At 35.5% G+C, this 27,770-nt stretch overlaps 3 protein-coding genes and 1 long non-coding RNA gene across 4 annotated transcripts in view; 2 read left to right on the top strand and 2 right to left on the bottom strand.

The window, feature by feature from the left end:
• Positions 1-1,711, top strand: part of LOC130824993 (uncharacterized) — a 2,188-nt gene extending 477 nt beyond the window's left edge. Inside the window, exons 1-4 of the mRNA XM_057690019.1 lie at positions 1-60; positions 139-671; positions 852-1,150; positions 1,317-1,711. The exon at positions 1-60 is cut by the window's left edge and continues 477 nt beyond it. Of these exons, the coding sequence (XP_057546002.1) occupies positions 1-60; positions 139-671; positions 852-1,150; positions 1,317-1,711 (1,287 nt within the window). The remainder of the gene's footprint in view (positions 61-138; positions 672-851; positions 1,151-1,316) is intronic.
• A 489-nt stretch (positions 1,712-2,200) lies between these two features.
• LOC130824992 (uncharacterized) lies at positions 2,201-3,367 on the top strand. Its single transcript, XM_057690018.1, has 4 exons — positions 2,201-2,344; positions 2,647-2,775; positions 2,890-3,000; positions 3,173-3,367. Exons 1-4 carry the CDS (start codon positions 2,201-2,203, stop codon positions 3,365-3,367), a joined length of 579 nt encoding a protein of 192 aa, XP_057546001.1.
• Positions 3,368-17,104: 13,737 nt separating this feature from the next.
• LOC130824991 (uncharacterized) lies at positions 17,105-19,292 on the bottom strand. The gene is made up of 4 exons (XM_057690017.1): positions 18,495-19,292; positions 18,274-18,411; positions 17,753-18,075; positions 17,105-17,609 (listed from the first exon to the last, which is right to left on the bottom strand). The coding sequence occupies exons 1-4, from the start codon at positions 19,290-19,292 to the stop codon at positions 17,105-17,107; spliced, it is 1,764 nt and encodes a 587-aa protein (XP_057546000.1).
• Positions 19,293-23,432: 4,140 nt separating this feature from the next.
• Positions 23,433-26,215, bottom strand: LOC130825349 (uncharacterized). Its single transcript, XR_009046875.1, has 4 exons — positions 26,018-26,215; positions 25,322-25,916; positions 23,639-23,745; positions 23,433-23,556 (listed from the first exon to the last, which is right to left on the bottom strand). It is a non-coding gene; the product is annotated as an uncharacterized LOC130825349 (long non-coding RNA).
• Positions 26,216-27,770: the final 1,555 nt, after the last annotated feature.

Raw genomic sequence — 27,770 nt, 5'->3', positions numbered from 1 at the left:
AAGTATTTTTGTAGGAAATGCAGGGGAAATCATCCGGGAAAGGATTGTGATGGGAATTTGGTTGAATGTAATTTTTGTCACAAAAGGGGACATAGGGAGTATGAATGCTACATCAAGAAAGGGAGTGGAAGTCAATAGCCGGGTGGGCAACACCGGCAGCAGAATTCGAATAACTCCGGGAGGCAAGTCAACCAGCAGTACGAAAATGGTAATCATGGAAACACTGCTCAGAGGTTTCAACGACCTGTTAGTGGGGGACAAGGCCGGGTGGATGGAAACCGGATCGAAGGGTCAGGTATGCAACGTGAGGGTAATCAAGTCGGAGGAATAAATGCACAGCCGATTGGTGGACGAGCATCTGCCGTAAGTGCAAGGGAAGCTGACCAAGCAATGGATGTAGTTATAGGTACGTTCACCATTCATTCTGTAGCTGTAAATGTACTTTTTGATTCGGGTGCAACATGTTCTTTTCTTGCAAAGAGTAAGGTAGAGGAGTTGAATGTAGGAACGTTTAAGAAAGTTTCTTATACAGTGGTTGTTCCATCGGGAAAATTGTACAATTATGATAGATTGTATAAGGAGGTACCCTTGAGAATAGGGAAGGTCATTTTTCCTTGTGACTTGTGTGTGTTAGACATGGAAGGCTTAGAGGTATTTTTGGGGATGGACTGGTTAGGAAAATATAAAGCCACTATAGAATGTAGGGAGAAAATAGTTTCGCTAGAAGGACCAAGAGGGGAAAAGGTTAGATATCGAAAATTTCAAAAAGGACCCCGAACGAATTTGGTGTCGACCCTAGAATTGCAAAGACTCACGAGGCAAGGACACCCTGTGTAATTATGTCATATCAGCCAAGTGGGGAACAAGGAGGAGGATCCTAAGAATATTGCAGTGGTGAATGAATTTTTAGATGTTTTCCCTGATGAAATTCCCGGCATGCCACCTCAATGGAAAATTGATTTCATAATAGACTTGGTGCTTGGGACGGGACCAATTTATAAAGCCCCTTATCGCATGGCTCCGAAGGAGATGGAGGAATTAAAGTCTCAACTTGACGAATTATTGGACAAGGGTTATATCCGACCTAGTGTTTCCCCTTGGGGGGCTCCAGTTGTTTTTGTAAGGAAGAAGGATGACAGTTTAAGATTATGTATTGATTATAAGGAACTAAATAAAGTGACCATTAAGAACAAGTACCCGTTACCCCCCATTGACGATTTATTTGATCAATTCGGGGGAACTGGGATCTTTTCAAAAATTTATTTAAGATCGGGTTATCACCAGCTAAGAATAGTTGGAGTGGATATATAAAACAGCTTTTAGAACACGTTATGGGCATTATGAGTTCACTGTGATGCCTTTTGGATTAACAAATGCTCCAGCTTCATTCATGTGTTTGATGAATCAAGTATATAGTGCGTTTTTGGATAAGTTCGTGGTAGTCTTTATTGATGACATATTGGTCTATTTGAAAGACCGGGATGATCATGAGAAACATCTACGTTTAGTCCTTCAAACCCTGCGAGAAAACAAGTTGTACGCAAAATTGTCAAAATGTGACTTGTGGTTGGAAAAGGTCTCATTTTTGGGACATTTTGTTTCTAAGGAGGGCGTCTCGGTTGATCTGGAGTTAGCTACTATAGTGTTTGCTCTCAGAATACGGAGGCATTACTTGTATGGCATAAAATGTAGGATCTACACTGATCATTAGAGTCTGGAGTATCTCTATACTCAGCCCGACTTAAACATGTGACAACGTCGGTGGCTACAGTTGATGACAAATTATGATTTGGACTTCATATATCACGAGGGACGGGCGAACTTAGTAGCCGATGCGTTGAGTAGGAAGTCTAATCACTCGTTTTCCGCCTTAGACGGAGTTGAAGAGTTGCATCGCGATTTTGTGAGGTTGAACTTGGAAGTGGTGCGTAAGGGTGAATTACAGGGGTGCCTGAATGCTTTGTCTATTCGACCTTCGTTCTTTGAAGAAATTTTGAATTTTCAGGATAAAGACTCCAAACTGCTGAAGTTAAAGGAACAAGATCGGGAAGGAAAAGCAGAGGGATTCTTTGTTCATGAAGATGGGAGCTTTAGGTTCAATGGTCGCTAGTGTTTGCCGACAGGGGAAGAATCTTTGAAGGAAGGTATCTTGGATGAGGCCCATTGTACGAAATTTTCAGTCCATCCGGGCGGTAACAAAATGTATCAAGACCTTAAGTTAATGTTTTGGTGGTCTGGGATGAAGAAGGATATTGCGGATTATGTCTCGCGCTGTTTGACTTGTCACAAGGTTAAAAGTGAGCATAAAAGACTAGGAGGGTTACCGCAACCTTTGGAGATACCGGTATGGAAGTGGGATGATATCTTTATGGATTTTGTTGTGGGTTTACCCCGGACGAAGGCGGGAAATGATGCTTACGGGTCATAGTGGATCGTTTAACTAAATCAGCACATTTTATCCCTATGAACTGTCGTTGGGAGATAGAACAATTAGCTCGAGCTTACATTATGTATGTCATATAATTTCACGGTGTGCCCCATACTATTGTGTCCGATAGAGATACACGGTATTTGTCACAATTTTGGCAAACCTTGCAACAGGCAATGGGTACTACGTTGCTTTATAGTACGTCTTTCCATCCGCAGACGGATGGGCAGACGAAACGAACAAATCAGATTTTAGATGATATGTTGCGCGCTATTGCCATGGAATGGCAAGGGTCGTGGGATGAACAATTGGACTTGGTCGAGTTTTCTTACAACAACAGTTATCAGGCATCTATGCAGATGGCTCCATTCGAGGCTTTGTATGGGCGTTGTTGTCGTAGTCCGGTTTATTGGGATGATTTCACCGAAGCAGTGACCTGGGGGCCTGAATTGTTGTTCCAGATGACTGAGAAAGTAAGGTTGATAAGGGATCGTTTGAAAGCGGCACAGGATCGTCAAAAGTCTTACGCTGATTTAAAGCGACAACCAGAAGAGTTCATCGTGGGTGAACGGGTATTATTTCGCGTGTCACCCATGCGCGGGTAGTGCGTTTTGGTCCATGTGGAAAGTTGAGCCCTCGATTCATAGGACCATATGAACTTTTGGAACGGGTGGGTAAAGTGGCATATCGTTAGCCTTTCCAAACTCTTTAGAAAAGGTACATGATGTATTTCATGTGTCGCAGTTAAAGCGATATCATGTCGCAGCCTCTCATGTCTTAGATCCCGAACCTTTAGATTTGGATACATCTTTGTCTTACTCTGAGCAACCGGTTAGAATCTTGGACACGAAGGTCCGTATTACACGACGGAAGGATATATTTATGGTAAAAGTTCTGTGGTCAAATCACGAGCGTGAAGCGGCTACATGGGAAACGTAGGACTCTATGCGAGAAACGTACCCTCATCTCTTTCAGGTTAGTAGCGTTACGGGGACGTAACTTCCTAAGGGGGGTAGAAGGCGATAGGAATTTCGCGCGAGTGTTTTGTGAGGGCGTAACCTTTTTGGCTCATAGTCTTGCCTTTTTACAAGTGTTGTGTTAAGATAGCATGTGTGTCTTGTTTTTTTTTTTTCGTTGCCATGCAAGTTACGAGGGCGTAACTTCTTTTAGGGGGGGTAGTCTGTAACACCCCGTAATTTATCGGGTTAAAAAAAAAGGTAATATAATAAGATAAAATTAAATAAGATTATTAAATTATATATTTTACATATATAATTATAAGAAATAAAGTAAGTTAAAATTTAACGGTAACACGTTTTATCGCGTACGATGTTATCGCGTGACATTTCTTTTCTGTTTTAACAATAATATACTAATTACTTAATTAATTAATTAAATTAAAAATAAATAAATAAAAATTTGGGGATATAAGGGGGTAGCCGGTTGTAGGGCATGGGAGGAGTCTTGTAACTCCTCTCACAATTGGGTATTATGGCACAATTATGACCATTATCTTAAGTGCCTATTAATCCTTAAACTCCTTTAATTTTCCTCATAATTTCAAAACTTCAAGTAAACAAAAAAATTCAGAAATTTTTCTCCCTTTTGCTCCTTGATTTCGGCACATTCAAAAGAAAAAAAAATTATTGTTGTTCAATCTAATCTTTTGATCAAAGGGTAAGTTTAATTGAATTGTTAATTATATATTTTATATACAAAGATTTTTAAAATGAATTATATTTTATGTATGATGATATCCTATGACTTATAAGAGGATTGAGTATTTTTCTTTTATATATGAAAATTTTCTCTAATAATCCTTTTATAAACTTTAATTTGTTAAAAGGATTAAGAAAAGAACTTCTTAATCAATATTCTTTATTGAAATTTAAATTTGTTATAATAATTAAGAATTAAAGTTATATTGATATTTAAATAATTTTTATGGCTTACTTTTCTCTAACAAAATTTCAATTTGTTAGATGAAATTTAAATGGTATAGACCAAGTAGTATAGTTATTCAAGAGATTATAAATCCTTTAGCAAAATTTGATTTGTTTGAAGGATTGTGTTTATACATATACGTTTTGATTTAAAAGGGTGATTTGGTTTTATGAATCTCTACAAAATTTTAATTTGCCAAAAGAATTAAGTATTTATTTTAATTATCATAATTTATGAAATTTTAAGTTCTTGAAGGGTTTTGTTGATGGGCATGTTTCTTTTTATTTGATGACTTTATGTTTTGATGATGGGGTTTTGTGTATTAATATATGTGTGGAAATATCAAGTGGTTGTATGATAAAAAAAATTAGTCTTGTTTGTTTTATGTTACTAATTGTGAATGTGGCCTTGTTAGATTTATTTTAGTCATGAGATTTAAAAGTTTAGTAATTTGAATAATGAATAAATGTAAAATAATAATAATAATAATAATAATAATAATAATAATAATAATAATAATAATAATAATAATAATAATAATAATAATAATAATAAATTTCCGGCAGCAGCAGCAGTCCTGTCTCGGAAATAGTGCTGATCCGGGAACGTTAGTCGTGTTTCGTTGTTTTATGTACCGATGCGTTAAAAAACTCGTTTAAAACGCTTAAAATAATTAAAAATAGTAATTGGATGTTAGAAATTAGGAAATTTGGTACCCAAGGTAATTGACGCTTTCCGAACGTTACAGCGAAGTCGAATTTTTCATTTGAATTTTCTAAACTGTCCAAATCCTTCATTTATGTTTCTAATTAAATTTTACAAATTGAAACTGTTAGGAATTTGATGAAAACATTTAAAATTATGAAATCCTAATATGTCTTAGTAGTATGGAGTGGATAAATGTGTAAACACGTTCTAATACGTGATTTTTTTTGTGTGTGTCATTTACGACCTCGATTCATAAGAGGGCGAAATTTCTATCGTGGTTAAATATCGTTTGGTTGCAGCGCTTAAAGGTACACGCTTAGACCATACTGCTTATGTGGTTGTGCAAGTAGTGTTGTTTCATTTCTAATCGAGGCATTGTAAATCACATAAGGATTAAACACTTTGAATAATTTGAAAGAAATTAATTGGAAATTGAGAATTTATGTGTTTGTCACCCAAAGGGGTTGACGTTTGGTTGGATCATGTTACCCAAAGGGGTTAACGTATTGGTTTGGATTATTACAATTATTGTTCCCATGGCAGTTTTGGATCATTACGGTCACCATGGGGGTATACGTACTTTAACCTTTGACGACCTGAACAGGACGGGCAACGTCTTAGGTCGGTGGTTTCCTTGGGATTAGCTCTCCTAAGTGTATTCCTTCAAAAGGATTGGATTTATACTTGAACGATCCGAACAAGACGGGCAATGTTACAAGTTGGAATTATCTAATAATGAATGATTTATACTTGAACGACCTAAACAGGACGGGCAAGGTTACAAGTTGGGATTAACTAATAATGAATGTATTAGAGCCTATGCATGCTAGGATAAACATATTGCTTGTATTCAACTTGATTGATATTTGTATGAAGTCTTTGACGTGTATTGGTTTATTTTTTTGGAACCTACTGTGTGTTGTCATACGACGACTAGTAGGTTGATTGCAGGTGGGGTCTGGAGTGAGGTCTCGACTTAGAACCCGTAATCATCAAGACTATGCTTTTACCTTTTTGTATTGGATTATGAGTAGAAAGAAACTCCGTACTTATGTAACAGGAGATAGTGTAGTTTTCTTTTCGCTTACGCTTATTTCAATTAGTTCGTCTAGAGGCCTTTAGGCTCTCGAGTTGTACGTTAGAGCTTCCACTGACTTTTTTTCTTTCACGTTGATACTGTTTTCTGTTTTAGCTATATTTCTTTATCGACGGAACGTTGACGATCCTATAGAAAAGTCTTCTCTAAATTCCAAAGAGTGAACCGGAATTTGTATTTTTATATGGATTTTCGGGTCACTTAAAACGGACCGTTACATTTAGATACACCTTTGAATTCTTCACATATTACTCGATTATGAGACCAATCAATAAATATCTTATTATACAACTGCATCAATGCGCTATCCTCTTTAGAAGGATATTTGGCACGCAATATATCAAAATGCTAATTCAAAAAATGATGGACTTCTGTAATATGATGCAACACATACAAGTGTGCTTGTAGAAGACTGTCGAGGAGGTGTGATTGATTTGAAGCCAATTGTTGCTTTTCCCTCAAGCTTTCCTTCATGTTGAGAGGTAGGAAATCAATAGGCTTTGCTATGTCCATATACTTAGCTATAAAGTTACGAATCTCATTGCTCACAGTACCTTAAATCATACACCCCTTGGGTTAAGGTGGAATCCTCACTTTGTTTTGTAAAACTCCTATGTGTGTTTCAAAAGGATAACACCACCTTAAAAAAACTTGACCTAGAAGCTTGATTTCACAAACAAGATGGACAATAAAATAAACTATTATGTCAAAAAAAGAAGGTGGAAAATACATCTCAAACTTACATAACGTTACAATCACGTCGACTTGAAGAGCATCAAGTTTAAACAGATAAAGCACTTTACTACAAATTGGGTTGAAGAACGAACATAGCTCGGTAATAGCATATTTCACATCTGTTTGCAAAATTCCACGGATTGTAATTGGTAAGAATACTTGCATCATTACATGGAAATCGTGAGATTTCATGCTTCCCAACTTCAACTTACCATTTAGGGTCACAAATCTTTTCATATTGGATGAGTACCCAGACGGATCCTTAATTTCATACAAAGACTCACAAAATGCCTGCTTCTCTACCTTGGACAATGTGTAGCAAGCTGGAGGCAAATAATTTTTAGCATTACTCATCTTCTTCTTACTGCCCTTTCCCTTGTCACTGCCACATATTTCTTTTCTAACTCACCATAACCTGTGGCCACAACCCCGGACGAAGACCCTTACAATCTAAATAATATTGCACGGCCTTAACATCCTTTGTCTTAGCTCGAATGTTCATGAGTGTCGCACACATTTTTCTCTATATGCATATCGTCAAGACCATGCCTAACATGTAGATCTCTCCAATATGGAAGCTTCAAAAAGATTGATTCTTTTTTCCACAGTTGGTCTTCACCCCCTTTTGCACATGCCCTGTATCACAAAATACAGTTTCAACTGTTAGTTTGGTGAACTTTGTACATCCAGGGTACAAAGGCTTTTAAGAAGCTTCTATTAATAACTTAAAAATACGCGGACATTTTCCTAACTCATCCTCAACCCCCTTCATCATCTCATCAACACGATCTACATCCTCATCGACATTCTCTCCATCTATCTCATACCCATCAACATGATCTACATCCTCATTGACATCCTCAACAATACTTTTTTCTTTGTAAATTCTCTCCTCGACATGCCAAACCCAAACATGATATTAAGGCATAGACCCACGTCGAAGTATGTGCTCCCTGAGGATATCAACACTATTTACTTTCGATACATTTCTACGCTTGACACATGGGCAATAAAAACCAACTCCCCCGTCCTAACTTGTTGTTCAATGGCAATACTTCAAAATTCTAATACCCTATCAAAAAATTTTGACGATTCAATGCTACCATACATCCAAGAACGATCTTTTGTCATCATAAGTGTGATTAACTAAAAATAAATTTAATAATCATTTTTAAACATATATACTTAATTATTTATACCAAACATATTTAACCCTAAAAAGTATACTTATTTATACCAAACATATTTAGCCCTAAAAAAGTATACTTATTTATATCAAAGATATTTAACCCTAAATATATTCTTCAAATTATTTAAATTGTTCAAATTATCTATATTTTAATAATCAAACATATTCTTAAAAACACACACACATAAATCAAAGAATTAACAAACTTATAATATAAACGTGAAAAAATTTCATACTTTAATATAAGCACTACATTGTAAAATAAAATAATTTTCAAAATATATATAATAAAATAAAATCATTTAAGCCTAAAAATATGTGGATTCTAATTCTAATAATTAAAAACATATGTACAACAACAAACCACATATTTAACAAAATACACATAAATTAAAATAATTAATAAATTAATAACATCAACTTGAAAAAAATGTTAAACTCACAAACAAAAACTTCACATAAGTAAATTACATTCAAATACAAATAAAAATATATATGAAAAGAAATTATCTTGTATTTTAATGATAATTGTGTGCTCTAATATGGAGTTATGTTATTTAACCTACAATGGAAAAACAAAAATAAAATTAGTATACAATCATTCAAAGAGAAACTAAATCCTAAAATACCATGAAGTTTTGAAGAAGTTAAAGGTTGAAGAAATTAAAATCAAAAATTATACCTAAAAGAGAAGAACACAACAACAAATTTGCCAGGTTTTTCGAAGATGAACACAATAATAATTTTCGAGGGTTTGAAAAGTTAAAGGTAGACGAAGGTTTAAGAAGATGAAAAGCAAGAAGAAGGTTGAAGAAGATGAAGAACAAGAAGAATGCGTTGAAGAAGGCTTGCTTATCTTGGGTTTTAGGGGAGTTTTTGAAGAAGAACAATAAAACAATAGCTTGAATTGCTTATCGTATTGAAGAAGGCAGTAATATGTTGGGTTTTTAAGGAGGCGCATTTTTTTTAAAAAAAATAAAAATTACATTATATGTTGCGGTTTCAAAGAACCGCAACACATAGTGTACTTTTTGTTTTTTGAAAAAACAAAAATTACACTGTATGATGCGGTTCTTTGAAAATCGCAACATATAATGTAATTTTTATTTTCCCTCGTTTTTTCATCCTATTTTATACCGCGTCTTCAAAAAACCGCAGCATATGTCACATAGCAGATTAGATTATTTTTCACTAGTGTTTAGTATTATTATCTATATTAAGTTTATAGATAGAATTACTGATTATTTTAAGAATCGTAATAATACTCATAATTTCAATAACGACAATAACAAGTCAACCGAAAATTATCCATAACAACTCTAATCAACTTCAAAATCAAGATTATCTAAGAATAATGCTTCTAAACCATCATTTGCTCAAATGAAGCGCAATCAACTTTTACCCATCCAACATCAATTCAATAACTCATTTAATAAAGCAAGATAACAATTCAACATAAAAATATGAGGTAATAAAAAAAAGAGAAGAATAGCTCATAAAACTTTTTTTAACCATAAAACAACAAGCTTTTAATAGTATTAAAATGTCAAACTTATGAATTATGTGACTTTATGTTAGACGAAACAGATGAATTTGGAATGGTTTGCCGATCAGCCCCAACCGCAAGACGCACCACCGCCCACAATGGCTTTGGGGTGGTTCTCCTCTCCTTGCTCCCATCTCATCCTTGTGAGCTACTCATTATTTCTTTGTTTTCAGTAATTAATTTCATGTTTTCTCTTTAGTAATTTGAATGAAGTATATTGAGTTGCGGTAAGAGTTAAAATTATGATTCAAGAATGTTTTAATTTAGTTTTTGGATTGGGATTGAGAATAAGGATTAAATAGTGTATTCAAGATGTGTTTCAACGATATTAAAGTACACAAACAATTTTGTTGATGATGTTATTGAAATTTAGGTTTGGTCTTCATTGTTGTAAGTGTTGTTGGCAGGGGTAGAGCAAAAATTGATAAATTTTTTAAAGGCCTTGTGCAATAATAATAATTAGAATATTTTTATAACAACTTTATATCTTTAAACACTTAACATATCCTACGTAATTTAATATTGAGACTCTCAATTTTAAGGGGCCCTGTGCGGTCGAACATGTTGAACATGCTCTGAACCTCCTGTGGTTGTTGGAAAGATTATTAGTAGTTCTTAGGCACTATAATTATCATTTTTGTTATGAGTAAGAGTAGTAATGGTGAATTGAACATGAATTAATTAAAATTTGTTATGGGTAATAGTATTGGTGAATTGAATTTGGATGAAGTAGAATTCATATTAGGGATGAAAACAATTGTAGTATATACTACTTTTGGTGTCTTGGTACTTGGTTTTGAATGCGGTTTTCCACTCATCTCCTTCTTTCATTCGGATTTGGTGGTATCCACTACGCAGGTCTATCTTGCTAAACCATTCTGAACCAGCTAGCTCATCAAGAAGATCCTCAATTCTAGGTATTGGAAACCTATATTTAATGGTAATATTATTCATAGTACGACTATCAATGCACATCCGCCATGTACCATCTTTTTTTGGAACCAGCAAAGTTGGTACAGCACATGAACTTAAGCTCTCTCTCACATAGCCCCTGTGTATTAACTCCTCAACCTGTCTCTGTAATTCCTTAGTCTCCATGGGGTTGGTTCTGTAGGCAGGTTTGTTAGGTAGGCTAGCCCCTGGAATTAAGTCAATCTGATGTTCAACCCCTCTCACGGGTAGGAGTCCAGGTGGTAGATCATTTGGAAAAACATCACTGAATTGTTCTAACAGTCCCTGTAATTCAGGTGGTATAGGTGTGGTATTCTGGACTTCCTTAGTGATCAACAGGTATGATTCTCCTTTTCCTTCAATCTCCCTTTCACACTCTCTCCTGGTCATCAAGTGTATGGGTGTTTTGGATGGTTTGGGGGGTACAGTTTGGTGTGGGGGCAGAGGTACTAGCTCCTTCTTCTTCCCATTATGCTTAAGGGTGTAAGTATTAGTGTAACCATTGTGTGAGGTTTTTTTGTCATATTGCCAAGGTCTACCTAATAGTAAATGGCAAGCCTCCATCTCAAGCACGTCACACAGAACCTCATCAGTATATGACCCTAAGGTTAGGTTCACCAAACATTGCCTACTCACTGACCCACTAGCTTTGTTGTCCAACCACTTCATCTTGTATGGATGAGGGTGGGGCTTGGTGTCTAGGTGTAGTTCATCTACCAGCTATCTGCTCACACAGTTGGACTCACTTCCACTATCGATAATGAGATCACAAACCTTCCCCTGCACTTTGCATTTAGTTTGGAATATGTTTTCCCTTTGGTCAGACTTCCTTGCTATGGGTGTGGTGTGGAAACTTCTTCTAATGACCAAGCTACGGTGTTCTTCCTCAGGTAACACTCTCTCTACATCCTCATCTTCCTCCTCCTCTGTGTCTCCCTCAAACCTGCGCCTATTTCCTTCCTCATCCTCTAAGTAGGTGCCATCATCATCACTCAAATTTGGAGGGTACATCTCCTCTTCCTGACCATTCTTAGCAACTAAAATCTTCTTTGGCCTAGTATCTTGCCTAATGTCATTCCACTCTCTCATAGTGAAAGCCCTAGCATTAGGACAATCTCTTTTGTAGTGTCCTCTCCCATTGCATTTAAAGCATACTACATCTTTGGGGTTTGTAGGTGGGTCTCCTCTCACTATGTTAGTCCTTTGCCCACTATTCTGCTGGTCTTTCTTAGGTGCAGGTGTGGTTCTTAGGTTCCTGGGTGTGTAGGTTTTACTAGGCTGCCTTGGTGCGTGGGTGAATCTGTTAGCAATCCTTTCCAGCTCAATGGCTTGTAGCCCTGCTGAGTGCACTGTCAAGTCGGGTGTAATCACCAATTGGTGTCTAACGTTCTCCCTCAATCCTGCTATAAACTTGCTCACTCTCAACTCCTCAGGATCATTAATGTCACAAAGAACACTTAGCCTATCCCATTCATGGATGTATTCTTGCACAGGTCAGTTTCCTTGGGTTAAAGCACTGAACTGAACATACTGCTGCTGTTTGTAGGTAGTTGGGACATACTTCCTTCTCATGTGCTTCTTGAGTTTGGTCCAAGAATTAATCCTACCCCTCTCTTCCCTGACTCTACGTTTCTGCACTCCCTCGAGCCATATGGCAGCCGATTTAATCAACTTAACCTTAGCTAGTTTGTACTGTTGGTCTGGGGGCGTGTTCTTGAATTCAAAGTAATTGTCCATTCGATCTTCCCATTCAAGATATTTCCCAGGGTGATAGGAATGTCCATCGAATTCAGGAATATCAATTTTAACCGTTCTATCTTCGTAGGGTCGCCAATTAGGGTTTGGTGTTCTATCCTGTTGGTTGTCGATCCTTAATTGATTCAGAGTTTGCATGACTAATCTCATATTTTCTTCTAATATCCCAAATCTTTCCTCCATGGTCATATCCACTCGACCAGAGATAGCTATAATACCAGCAATGCACAACAAATGATGTTTATGAAATGTATGCGAAAATCAACAAATGCAAGAATCAACAAATCCAGAAATTTCGTGTGTGTTTATGTCTGAACAAAAGAAATTATGTAAACAATTGTTATGACAAACGAAATGTATAGGAGGAATCACTCCCTGTGTGTCGTGGAATCAATGGTGATTGAAATTTTTCCACGATGCTTCGAAATCGCCCGACGCTTCTTCCTTGACAAACCCAGAAAACAATGAAACCTCTTTCCTCAGAATGCTAATATGTGCTACCTTTGCCCAATTCGTGTCTGGGCTCTGATACCAATTTGATGCGTAACAAAGGCTGATTATAGACTTTGTTATGCCAAGATCAATGTTGTTCCACAACTTCAATCAATGATACACTCACAATCCCAAATTATTCATCAAACAGACATTCAGACGCACAAATCATATAAAGAAAAGACTTCTTGTTTTTCTGATGGTGGTGATTGACGAACGTTGCCACCCTTGTATGATCTTCCTATGGTAAGTACAATGCAAGGACTTCCAGCCCTTGATTGCAATGTGCCCTTAGGATTCAAAACCACTCCGTAGTTTATCTTCCCTCCGGCCAGACGTTGCTCCACAACCTCTGTGAAGAAGTTTGCAAACAAACTTCAAACTCAGAAAATACTTTTCTGAAATACTTCAAGTATTATTGATATTCAACAATGTTCAAGCGTATGGATTACATTGAGAGCCCATGTATTTATAGGCTTTGGGAACTAAACTAGCCGTTACAAAACAACCAACTAATACACGTGGATTAACTAAACAAAACAAAAACATATTCAGAAGCTCAACACTTAGTCGATTTCCTGACTTTTATAGACTGGTGACTGACCCTCCTTTAGCTTGTTCCACAGACTTCCTGGTGCACTATTAACAGCACCCTTGGCCCTTGGTGGCTTGGCCCATGTGGTGAGATGCCATTCCAGCCTTCCTTCCGGTCCAAGTGTTTCCGGTCTGAGTTCAGGCGGTTCATCAAGGTCAGCTGTTCGACAGGCCACTTTGTTGCTCTGTTTTCTGGTTCTGTCTGACCTGTTGAGCTCTTGCTGCTGGATTTCGTGGCGAGTTGGGTTCCCTTGCTTTGGTCATATGTTCTTGGCTCCATGAGTGATTGTTGAGGCGTATCCATGGTAGTCCTTTGTGTCTCACATGCATTTGGCGTAGAGGTCAAATCCAGTGTGCTGTTTTGTTCTTGCATCTCCTCTGTACAGGCCTTGACCTTTGATACTTCAGTTCAGTAGTATGATTGTGAGTGACGAATTGCTAGAATTGATGGTCAATACCTAAAACACAATCGTAGCTGGAATGTTTGATGATTTTCGATGATAATGATAGGTTCAATTTCAGAATATTTGATACTTTTTACAATATTGAGTGATTCATAGCTTCAATTTCTTCAACTGAATTTAAATGGATAATCTTTTGGAATTTCGGAGTGAAAAAAAAAAGAAAAACAAAATGAGAGAGAAAGGATCTAACAAGTTTTAGGTGAAAATGAATAAAAAAAAAAGATTTTGCTTTAAAAAAGGCATTATTAAACTTTGCCACTTTTTTATTTTATTGTCACCCCTTATATATTGAATTTTCAAGATTACTTCTGATTACTTTTCAAACCTTCAATTTCTAACATCTCTTTAAAAAACTCTCTCCGAACACTCATTAAACTAAAACAAGTTAAAACTAAAAATCGAATTACAATGGCCAACTAGAATGAGCATCAATATGATTGCGGAATCAATATGATTGTGTTAAAATTTGATACATGTTCACTCTTTTGGCTATAACTTCAAGATCGTTTAAAATTTGTTTGTATTGAAATTTCAAACATGTTCAATCTTTTGGGTATAACTTTTTATAAAAAAATTGTATTAATACAACGTTTGCGGCATTAAAAAATAGACTTCAAGAGTTTCTAACGACATATTATATGCCCAATTTTGACAATCGAGCGAGAAATGACAACCGTTTAAAGTTTACAGTGATTTCTAACATTCAGTCGCGTGCAACCGAACTACGGTATGGTCGCGTAAAACGCGCGACTCCACCGCGGTCCAATCGCGCGTTTTATGCGACCATACTGTGGTCCAATCGCGCGTGACTGAATGTTAGAAATCACTGCAAATTTTTTTAAACGGCCGTTATTTCTCGCTCGATTGTCAGAATTGGCCATATAATATGTCGTTGGAAAGCTCTTGAAGTCTAATTTCTAATGCCGTAAACCTTTCATTGATAAGATTTTTCTATAAAACGTTATTGCCAACAGATTGAACATGTATCAAATTTCAGCACAAATAAACTTTAAACGATCGTCATTTCTCGCTCGGTTATCAGAGTTGGGCATATAATATATCATTGGAAATATCTTGAAGTTTAGGTTCTAGTGCCGCAAATATTACAGTAACATGATTTTCCTATCAAAAGTTTCAGCCAAAAGAGTGATTATGTATCAAATTTCAACACAAAACGTGTGATTAGGTTTATTTTTCAATTTCAAAAAATTATTTTTTTAAAAATTAATAGTTTTTATTTAAATTTAATTATTATCAATAAATTTAGTTTAATAATAATAATAGTTGATTTTATAATTATAAATAGATTAAAGAGCATTTTAGTAATTTTATTAAAAAATGGGTGGCGATATAATGAAAGGGTGACCAAGTTTAAGGATTGGGTAAAAAAAAGTAGTAGAGAGAAAGAAACACCTAATGTGGTGCTTCGGAACAAGTATTTCATTTCAAAATATTTTCAAAATATGGATTTCAATTATGAAATCATAGATGAAGAATTTTAGAATGACAAGGTTTGGACAGTTATTCTCAAATCTCAACTTTAACTATTTTAAAAATTATGGTGGAATTTGATCTAAATCCAAATTTAAAATTTTTTGATTTGCCAAACAAAAAGATTGAGCCAATTCCAAATTTACCAATGAAATCATTGTTCCCAAATATGGTATAATAGATTTTTGTATGTACATTTATCTTTAAAGTAGATTTATGTATAGTATCAATTATTTAAATTTATAATAAAATACTAATATCCTAAAATATAAGAAAATCATATGAAATGCATCTTAAATATAAAAATGGAATTACTTATTTTCTTATTTGCTTTTTGTGGATTTAGTAACAAAAAAAAAAACAATAAATGTCCCTATAAATGCCACTATAACTATGCTTTAGTGGTATTTTAATTAAATGGCACTAAGTAGGGGTGTTCATTATCAGGTACCTGGCATTTTAGGTACCCGGATAGTTGAGTACCTATTTTAACGGCCCATGTTCCAGCTTAATTTATAAATCAGGTCGAGACACCGGGTACCCGATTTTGTTTGTGTTATTTTTTGGCATAATTTTTGAGGCGTTGTACTAAAAGATCACAATAAATTAAAGGGATATTATCAATGGTACCCTTGTATTATAGCAATTTATCAATGGTACCCCCGTTAATTCCAAATGGTACCCCCCAAACTATATCGCTAATTACAACCGTGACACTATTGTACTTTTTTTCGTTAAATGCCCGTTAAATATTGAATTTAACCTAACCATGGTTAGTTTCTAATTCTTTATATACCCAGGTGCATCACTTCAAACACACGTATCTTCTTCTTCCCTTTTCCCTCTCCTCTTCCTTCTCTCCTTCCATGGCTGCTTCCTCAAGGAACTCATCATTCTGCGGTAAGGTGTATTCCGGTACTACCAAAAGATGACATGGAAGCCCTAACGTTAATTCCATTGAAGTTGGTGATAGCTGAGTAAGGTTAAAGAAATATTACTATGACCCAACAAAGTTCTATGATATTAGGGTTTCGGGTTCAATTAACAATCTGGAAAGAATCTACTACAAATGTATGTCGTGCCAAGCATTTGAAGGGGGTTATGATGTTGATTTGAAGGAAAACATTGAGGAAGCTGCACCTCCAGAGGTACAAGGAGCTGCTCCTGTAATGTTGAATGGCGAACAATTTAATAAACTCAAAGCTACTGTTGAAGGGTTGTCCAAGAAGGTTGATAGCTTACTTAAGGTTCTGGTTTTCATGAAATTTGTTGTAATGTTCTACCAAATATTGGTTTTTCTTGCGATTGTAAAGTAAGATTATAAGCCTTAAAATAGTTTCTATCTATGTAAGCTTAGGTATTATGTTGGTTCTTGCCATGTAAAAGTAAGATTGTACTTTATCTTTCTTTCCAAAAGCACATGTTCATTACCAATATGCATACCAAGTTTGAGCTGTTCATCCATAATCATACATAATTCATAATCATAACACATAATCATACATTACTACTGTTCATATGAGAATTAAGCTGCTGTTCATCCATAATCATACATTACTTATACAAAAGAGGATTAGTAATTATAATCGCAAGAGGATTAATCTACTGTTCATCCTAATTAAGTCAAAAGTTAAGTAATTACAATCACATAACACAAATACTATTCAATTTGCTTTGCTCTTTCCCTTCTTTGATGATGCCTTCTGCTTTACTACTGACGTTCCGTTGCTCTTGGAAGTTTAAGCATCATCAGTGTTTCTTGCTGCCTTTTGTTTTTTTGTTGCCCCTCCCTTGCAAGTGGCCTTGTTGTGACCAAAATCTCCTCACTTCCACATTTTATTGTCTTGATCCTCTTTCCCTTCCTCTCTTCATCATCACCTCTCTTTCTGTTCCTATAAGGCCTACAAACACCTCTTTTGAGCACAAGAGGTAGTATAGTAGGGTGTTCAGTAGCTGGCCAATTATCCTGGTCAGAGATAGGTTTAATGCTGTGACGATAGGCCAACTTATATTTCTCTACTGAATACCAATCATGAACCAATGATTGTGGATCAAGACCTTCATGAAGAATGGCTCTCATTGCATGCCTATATGGTATGCAAGTGAGTTGCCACACATTGCAAAGGCATGTGTGTTGGTTCAAACTGACAGATAGAGTTGATTTACCCTCCACCACCGCATACTCCTCTGGACTAAATATGAAAGCCCTGCAAGACCTACTCTCATTGCACAATACTTAAACTCTCTTCACAAGTTTGGACACAGCCTCTCCCAATCTTCACACTTCTACCTCCTTGCAGCTAACCTAACCATTGTCACTCTCCTAATTACCTCTAACAAACTTAACACTGTCTTGCACCTGTCAGTTCCTAGGGTTGCATTGAAGCTTTCCAAAAAATTTGTCTTGTTAATGTCACACTTCAATTCAGGATCAAATTTATGTTTTGTCCATCTCTCATGTGGACCCAAATCAGCAGGCCATTTCCTTGTTTCAGGTTTGTTTTTTTCAATCTCATTCATGGCCTTTGCAAATGTGAAGGTTGAGAAGGCCCCACATGCTAGCCAAAACAGTTGCCATAACTTAGGTCCAGGAAAACACTTCTTCCAGTTGGCACTAAGGTGTCTGCAACAATACCTTCTTTGCACCTTAGGCCACAAATCATTGAGAGCCTTGTCAATTCCCTACATTTGAAAACAACATATTAAGATTAGGTTTAGAAGATTATGCATAATCAATGAAATACTAAGTAACAAGTGTTCTTACCTTCTGCTTGTCAGATATTATTCACCAATTGTCTCCCCTGTTACTTGGTGCAAGTACATGTTTAAGACGCCAAATTAAGAACTTCCGACTCTCTTCATCTTCACATGAAACAATACCCATGCCACTGGAAACATTTCATTGTTGCCATCAAGGGCAATTGCAGATAACAAAACACCACCATAATTACCCTTTAAATGAGCCCCATCCACTCTAATAACACTTCTACAACCAGAAAAAAGGGCATCCAGAGATACCTTGAAAGATACAAAAATGCTCATAAATACTAGGGGTCTATCAGGATGTGTAGGGGGATACCAAGCACAATTTGCATATGAACCCTCTTTTTTGATTTGATAACATCACAATAAGATGGCAATGCACTATATGATGTATCATTCCCACCATTAATGATACTCAAGGCCATGTTCCTCACCCTATACAAGCTTGTTTGTGCCATTTCAACACCATATCTGGACCACAAAAGCTCATTCAAAGCCTTACCTGGGATGTCATTATTAGCCCTTATGTCCTCTAGTAAGGCATAGCATGCCCACTTCACTGTTACCATAGAGTTTTTGGTTTCTAACCCCAAGCATGTGTGTTTAGCATTTTGAATTTTTTTGATAGCCCAAGTAACACCATCAGGCAGCCTAGAAGCATGCAATCTCCACTCACAATTTACTTTATCAACAATCACTGAAAAACCAGATTGTATGCAATAATCCCTAATCACATCCCTCAAATGTTGCTTATCTGTAAACAATTGCCACTCCTTAATCATAATGTTCCCAAAACCTTTGTCTGTGTATAATTCCCCTTTCTTATACAACTTAGTCAAATTATTATCAAAGTCATCACATTGATCATCCCAAACTGGTCCTTCAAATGGATCAAAATGACCTGCATCAACATCTTCCATCCTAATTCCATCCTCTACCTCAGCCTCTTCACCACTATCAACCAAAGACACATTATCACTATCACTACTATGGAATGACATGGTTGGACTGAAAGATTCTTCATCACTCTCATTGAGCAAGGATCGTGTTCCAGATGCAGCAGTAGCCTCCTTATTCTGTTGCATTAGTCTTGCAGAGTTTCTAATAACTGCCTTCTTAATTCCCTTTCTTTTCATAGTGGTGTTTGGGATTTATTTATTCAAACTAGAATTTTTTTTAGCAGTTGTCTTTGGGGTTTTGTTTAGAGTTTTCTTTTGTGTTTTCTTTGGTGTTGTCTTCTCCACATTACCTTCATCATTACCTTGACTCTAGATACTATCATTTGCTTCATCATTAACTTCATCAGCTGGGTTCATCTCATTCAATAACTCAGCATTTTCAATGATAACATCATTGATGTTGCCAGGGGATGGTGGGTTTATCTCAACATGTCTGCTACTCCTTCTCAAAACAAGAAATTTGGGCCTAACTAGGTCGACATCTTCAACAAAAACTTCTGTCTCTTTACCCTTGTACAAAAATTTCAACACCACACTATCATCCATTTAAAATCTATTAACACAAAAAATAAAAAAATGAATCTAACATCAATCATCCAATGCCCAAAACATTCAAAATTTAAAAAAGCCCTAATTTTTAGGGTTTATTTTTTACATAAACGACTCAGAACACTTTTAAACCACATAATTCAAGAAAAAACCCTAATGATCGCAACATTTAAGACGATAAAATAAAAAAAAATGCGACATTATACTCGACATTTAGACCAATAACTCAAACAACCCAACATCTTGAATCTACAGAAAAAAATGAGGAAAGATTAGGGAACTTATCAACGTCAAGAAAAGCAGCAATGAGGAAGATGAAGCTTTAGCAATGGCGTAATCAACCCAAGAAGATGATGATGAAGACAGAGTAAGCAAGTACGGGTTAGGAGGAAAAAGGAAGAGGGAAAGCAAATGAATTAGAAAGTAACCATGGTTGGTTTTTTGTAACATTTAACGGGCATTTAATGGAAAAAAGTATAATAGTGTCACGGTTGTAACTAGCGATATAGTTGGGGGGTACCATTGATAATATCCCTTAATTAAATAATCTTGTATTTGAAGAAATTGGAGTTATAGGTACTGGAAATTTATTGGTGACATTTGTTATTTTATTCTACTGCTATACTTTTATATCACTAAATCACATATACTTCTATATCCCATTTCCCATTATTGATATATATCATGCTACTTACAGTTGAGTTTCATCAGCAGGGTCCATTTGAAACCCTTAAAAAAAATTCCCTCTTTAATAGCGAGTCAACGGGTGCCCGCTAAAAACTATGTTTCTGCCCACACTAGTGAAAAAAACCAGATCTGTTGCGTAACATATTTTGCGGTTATATAATAGACGCAGCATAAAATAATTAGGAAAAAAAATATGGAGCATATGCTGCGGTTTTCCAAGAACCGCAGCACATAACTGTTTAAAAAAATTGCAAATTCAAAAATGTTGAATATATACTGTGGTTCCTAAAGAACCACAACAAATAATCTTACAAATGCTCCGGTTCCACATAGCCCGCAGCATAAAGTGTTATTTTTAATTAAAAACCCGTCTTTTAACGTTCATAAACCCACAAAGCTCTATTATACTTTCATAAACCCACGAACAAGCTACTATTTCATCTCTTGTTCATCTTCTTCTTCGACGAAGCTCTACTGTTCATAAACCCACAAAGCTGCTCTGTTCATCATCTTCTTTTCGCACACGAAGCTCTACTATTCACAAAGCTGCTCTGCTCTACTATTCATCTTCAAAACGCACGACATTTTATTGTTCTTCAAAACCCTTTGAAACCTTTAAGAATTTGGTCTTGTTCATCTTCAAAACCCACAAAATTAAGGTCTAATTTCTCTTTTAATTTCTTAAACCTTTAAGTTTTGCAAGCTATTCAAAACACTCAAAATTTAGGGCTAATTCTTTTATACTAATTTTGTTTTTGTTTTTCATTGTAGATTACATAACCCATGAAATCAAGGTAATTTCTATTTATTCTGTTAATTTGCAAGTTCATATTTTTATTGTTTTACTTGTAAGTGCTAAAGATATCAATTATTTGTGAATTTTTACATTTTTCAAGTTTATGTAATTAATTTGTTAATTATTTGTGTATTTTGTTAAAAATGTGGTTATTTATTATACTTAAGTTTTCAATGGTTAGAATTAGAATACATTTTAGGGTTAAATGATTTAATTTTTTTATTTATATTTTGAATATGATTTTATTTACAACGTAGTGGTTAATATTGAAGTATGAAGTATGAAGTATGAAGTACAGAATTAGAATATGTTTGGTTATATAGATTTAGAATATGAAGTATATGAAGTATGAAGTATACAATGTTAATTATTCTACATGATTTTATTATAGAATACAATGTAGTGCTTATGTAAAATTAGAATATGAAGTATGTATATTTAGGGTTAAATATATTTGGTATAAATAAGTATATATTTTTAGGGCTAAATATGTTTGGTATAAATAAGTATATATGTTAAAAAATGATTATTAATTTTGTTTTGAATTAATTTATCACACTTAGGATGACAAAAGATCATTCTTAGATGTATGGAAGCATTGAATCGTCAGAATTTCTTGATGGGGCATTAGAATTCTGTAGTATTGCCGTTGAACATCAAGTTAGGACGGAGGAGTTGGTTTCCATTGCCCATGTGTCAAGTGTGGCAATGTATCAAAGGTAAAATACTTTCGATATCCTTAGGGAGAACATTCTTCGACGTGAGTTTAGGCTTGAATATCATGTTTGATTTTGCATAGTGAGGACGGAGTTTACAAAGAAAAGTGTTGTTGAGGATGTCAATGTGGATGTTAATGAGGATTTCAATGAGAATGTAGATCGTGTTGATGGGTATGAGCAAGATGAAGAGAATGTCGATGAGCATGTAGATCGAGTTGATAAGATGATGGAGGGAGTCGAGGATGAGTTAGGAAACGTTCTTGTGTTTTTTACTTGTTGAGAGAGGCTTCTCAAAAGCCTTTGTACCCCAGATGTACAAAGTTCACCAAACTAACAGTCATGTTGACAATTTTCAACATTAAGTCAAAGTTCAATTGGAGTGACACTAGTTTCACAATGTTATGAGAAGCATTAGGTGAGATGCTTCCTGATCGAAATGAAATTCCAAAGTCAACATATTATGCCAAAAAGCTCATATGACCTTTCAGCTTAGAGTACCAAAAGATTTATGCGTGTTCGAATGATTTTGTATTGTATCGGAATGAAAATGAGAACTTAGAAGAGTGTCCTAGTTGTGGGTTATCGCGTTACAAGCGTAAACGGGCTCGGGATGCTAAAGGGTCCTCGGCTAAGGTATTGTGGTATCTTTCAATAATACACTAGTGGAAAAAATCTCATTTGCTGCGGTTTTTTAGCTATTATTTGCAGCGGTTTTGGCCCCAAGCAATAGAGATAGCAGCAAATGGCCTATTTTAAATGCTGCGGTTAAAAACCGTAGCAAGAAAGGGCATTATTTGCTGCGGTCAGCATAAAACCGCAGCAAATAAGGAGTAGTATTTGGTGCGGTCAATAGCATAACCGCAGCAATTATTCTGGGTTTGGAGGCACTCCACAGGCCGCGAAGTGTTACGCGTGGCGCGGAGCCTGGTCTGTCTGATTTAGATTTTTTTTTCACTTTTTTTTAAAAAAAAATACTTATTTGCTGCGGTTTTGAGGCTGACCGCAACAAATAGTTCGTATTTTTTTTTTCTTGTCGTTTTATATTAATTATAATCCAGTAATAATTTACAATGTAATAACAATGATTAATCCAATAATAATCCAATGATACTCACAAATAATCACCAATAATCTCTTTGTAATAATAAACTCTCGATCGTATATATAATATAATATTATGTACGTATATATATATATATATATATATATATATATACATATATATATATATATATATACATATATATATATATATACATATATACATATATATATATATATATATATACATATATATATATATATATATATATATACATATATATATATATATATACATATATATATATATATATATACATATATATATATATATATATACACATATATATATATATATATACACATATATATATATATATATATACATATATATATATATATATACATATATATATATATATATATACATATATATATATATATATACATATATATATATATATATATGTATATATATATATATATATATATATATATATAAAATATACATTAAAGTCCTAAAAAATCTATACTAACTACAATTTATCAAGAACAAAAATTAGCAAGATACGCGGCAATCTTGTCTTTTAATTCGCGCATCTCTCCACTTCTTAGAGAGCGTGTTTCCCTCGGAATGTCGTATAAAAACCTATAATATAATATAAAATTAAAAGATTAATAAACATTAGATTTTACTAATTTTAATAATTAAAAAATTAAAAAATACTTACGACATCTATATTATCGACTCCAAAATCCTTCACGGATTTATAATATCGTCCATGTACTTCAGCGTATAGTAGCCGCAATCAACGGAAGTAGAAGGTTGTTGAAAGCACTAAGAGAAAATAGATGTTAGTGCCAAAAACGTTTAAAAACCTTCAAAATCGCAACTTAACACGTAATTTCTAGCATAGGACTATAATTCTCAATTCTAAGAACTTCCACACAATAATATATACCAAGTTTCGTGTGCCAAGTTTCGTGCAAAACATACCAAGTTTTACTTTACGCGCAAAAGTGCCAAAAACGCTTAAAAACGCTTAAAATCGCAACTTAACACATAATTTCTACCATATGACAATTATTTTGAATTCTAACCACTTCAACACAATAATATATACCAAACCATGTTGTATGCCATGTTTCGTGCAAATCAAACCATGTTTGAGCTACTTTACGCGCAAAAGTGCCAAAAATGCTTAAAAACACATAAAATCGCAACTTAACGCCTAATTTCTACCATATGACAATGATTTTCAATTCTAACCACTTCAACAAAATAATATATACCAAATAATGGTTTATGCCAAGTTTCGTGCAAATCAAACTAAGTTTGAGTTACTTTACGCGCAAAAGTGCCAAAAACGCTTAAAAACGCATAAAATCGCAACTTAACGCCTAATTTCTACCATATGACAATGATTTTCAATTCTAACCACTTCAACACAATAATATATACCAAATAGTGTTGTGTGCCAAGTTTCGTGCAAAACAAACCAAGTTTGAGCTACTTTATGTGCAAAAGTGCCAAAAACGGTTAAAAACCTTTAAAATCGCTACTTAACACTTAATTTCTACCATATGACAATGATTTTCAATTTTAACCACTTCAACACAATATTATATACTAAATAGTGTTTAGCCATTTGCAATCTTGAGAGAGATCTTTTAGCTACGTTCAACATCTCTCCTCTCACCCAATGTCACTAGGACCTATAATTACAAATGGGCTTTTGAAAAAGCAGAATTGGTCCTTCTGCAGGTTTAGAATGATTGGGTCCTCCTCACTTATGCGAGATGCACAAGTGTGCAGCCATTCGCAATCTTGAGAGAGATCTTTTAGCTCCGCATCAGTCAAAATTGGAGTGCTTGGCATCGATTTTGACCCAGTCGACACCTTTGCTGAGGAACCGATCTCTCTCCAAGATCCCTGTGGACTCTTTTGCTATTTCAATTTATACAATTAAATTAGTGTAAGCATGCAATTAAAAAAATAAAAATCAATAAGGTACAAATGATTCTTACCATGTTAGTGAATCGGACCCAAGCATATGGCCATGTGACGAAACTACCTAGGGCGTCTGATAGTTTCTCAAGGCTCCATTCTGGCATTGGAACCGGGAGTGAGAAATCTTCAAACCCCTTTACAATAGTTTCCACGGTCACACTGATGTGGCCACTTGTAACAGGCATCAAAATGCACTGTTTGGCTCTCTTTGGTTGGCTGGGCCACACCATGTGCAACCTCAGTTAAGTTGCCATCACTAGCAACACCTAACTGAGGTAGCAAAAGAGAACAAGGAGTCGTCTCCTAAAAATTGTGTCGTTTAGTATAATAAGCATCATAATAAAATATTAATACGCGTTGCAATTGAAATTAATAAGTGCTTATATATTTAAAAACTATGTACCTGTAGCATTGGCTCCGGAGTTGGCTCCGAATTTTGAGCAACGGAGTTTATGGTCTCCGGTGCGGGTTTTTCCCCTTCAGGGAAAGTAATGGGCTGGGGTGCTACGGGGGTAATGGGCTCGGGTGTTAGCTCGACCAAAGCATTAGGATCCCCATGTTGACTTTCCTGATCCTCGACAATCAAGTTCGCCAAGTCAACAATGGGTGATCCCATCTTCTGAAACACGACGGCTAGTTTGGCGAGAACGTCCTTCGTAAGTAAATCAAAACCAAAGAATACAAAACAAATCAAGAATATAATTAATTATTTCAAAACTCACCACAACATCAGCAACTTTCTTCGTTCCCGAATCATTAATGGTAAATTTACCATTTGCATCTCGGGAATGAAGCCCGCAATACCAATCACGCACCCGATCTCCTGCAGTATTATTCACGGATGCGGAGGTAGTCGTAGATGAGGGCGTGCATGAACTTTGATTGGGGTATAAACCCGTATGCACCCACTCTTTTCGGACCTCATCGTACGTTTTTTGGCCCAAGCGATGGTAAAACTTCCTTTTTCTTGCAGAATCAGAAGCTTTACCACGCTTTTCCTAATTGATCAATAGAAATCGAATGTCATGTATTAGTTTAATGACTAAAGCAAACAAAGTAAATTCAAATCAAAAACTATAATATAATATGAAATACTTACAACTTCTATGGGAGTTGTTCTTTTGGCAACAAAGGCCTCCCAATCCCTCTTCGATATGTGACCTCATATTTCGTAGGGCATCTTCGAAGGTGCTTGCTCTCTACCTTTGTTTCCCGTTTTGACCTTTTTGGTCTTACGGGCACGCCTCTTCGTAATCCAGCCAGTTACTAGCTTGGATTTGAAATCTCTGAATCTTTCAGCAACAGTTGAAAGAAACACATTCTTCTTGTCCTCATCGCTCTCGATGTGGAAAAGATTCTACAAAAAAAGTTATATTTATTACTGTCAATTAAATTAATTTTAAAATGAAACTAAATGAGTAAAAATAGTAAAGTTGCTTACCACAGTATCATTCCATAGAGAGTTCTTCAGAACCTCTGGAACCTCGTTCCATGCGTGCAATATGGAAATCTTGCGGATACATAGGCCCACTTGTTTTCCATATTGCCTACGCCATTTTCCGCAGGGTTGACCAATGCATTGTATTCCAAATGCATGAGTTCTGTGACTTTGAGGTTTTTCGTAGGACCTCGCCCTTTTCTTTTCTTACTGGTAGTGGGAGCATCCATTGGAGGGGCGTCTTCAGTCTCAAAATCATTGTCAATTGGTGGAGCGTCTTCAGCCATACGCTCGTACCTCACAATTTGGTCCTCTTCACTGTTGTAACTACGATGCTCATTATCCGAGGTCTCAATCTCGGGGACAATTTTGTCTCTAAATAGATGCATTGTATATCAGTACCTGAAAGAGTATGAATGGAAATATATTAGGACATAGGCTAAGTAATATTAAGAATATGACTATGATTTACAATTCTAATACGTTCAACACAATAATATATAACAAATAGTGTTCTACGCAAAGTTTCATGCAAAAAAACCAAGTGCCAAAAAAAGTATCAAAAGCTTTAAATTCATACCTTGTGAATCACTTAATTCAAATGTATTCCTTCCGTGTGATTTACACGCATATAACCAACATCTACATCATCTTGATCCAATGATTTGGGATTGATGAAGGAAGGGGAGTCTCAAAAGCTTCATATTCTTCCTCATCCTCAACATCACCTATACCAAGGATGCTTCTTTTTCCCGGTACAACAATAGACCATTTTTTATCAGACGGGTCTACAATGTAGAATACTTGCTTGGCTTGTGTGGCTAGTATGAATGGCTCCTAACTATCACGCAAACGAGTTAAGTCTACAAGAGTAAATCCACAAGGGTTGTCATTTTTTATGCATCGTCAATTATTATCTACGCACATACATTTGAAAAGACCAATATTGAAAGTAGAGTAGTCAAGCTCCCTATTTCATGTACCCGCCCGTAGTATACCAATTTAGCATCAACCGACGCTTGATCCTTTGCTCTCGCGTAAAATGTAGATGACGCCAAAATAGAAACCCCATTATTCTATAGATAAGATGACTTCTTGTCTTGACCCTCAGTCCAAAATGTGAAGCCATTGACATCGTAACCCTCATATTTGTTGACATCATCACGTGGACCAAAAGCTAACCACTTAACAATTTCGGATACACCCTTGAGTTCTTCGCATATAACTCGATTATGAAACCAATTAATAAACGTCTTGTTATACAACTGCATCAATGCCCTATCTCCTTTAGAAGGATGTTTTGCGCGCAATATATCAAAATGCTCACTCAAAAAAGGATGAACTTCCGGAATATGATGCAACACATACAAGTGTGCTTGCAGAAGGCTGTCTCGAGGAGGTGTGACCAATTTGG

This window comes from Amaranthus tricolor, chromosome 10 (genome assembly GCF_026212465.1).
Source record: "Amaranthus tricolor cultivar Red isolate AtriRed21 chromosome 10, ASM2621246v1, whole genome shotgun sequence".
Lineage (NCBI taxonomy): Eukaryota > Viridiplantae > Streptophyta > Magnoliopsida > Caryophyllales > Amaranthaceae > Amaranthus > Amaranthus tricolor.
The sequence above is the reverse complement of the archived record's forward strand: the minus strand, read 5'-3'. Positions and strand labels throughout refer to the sequence as shown.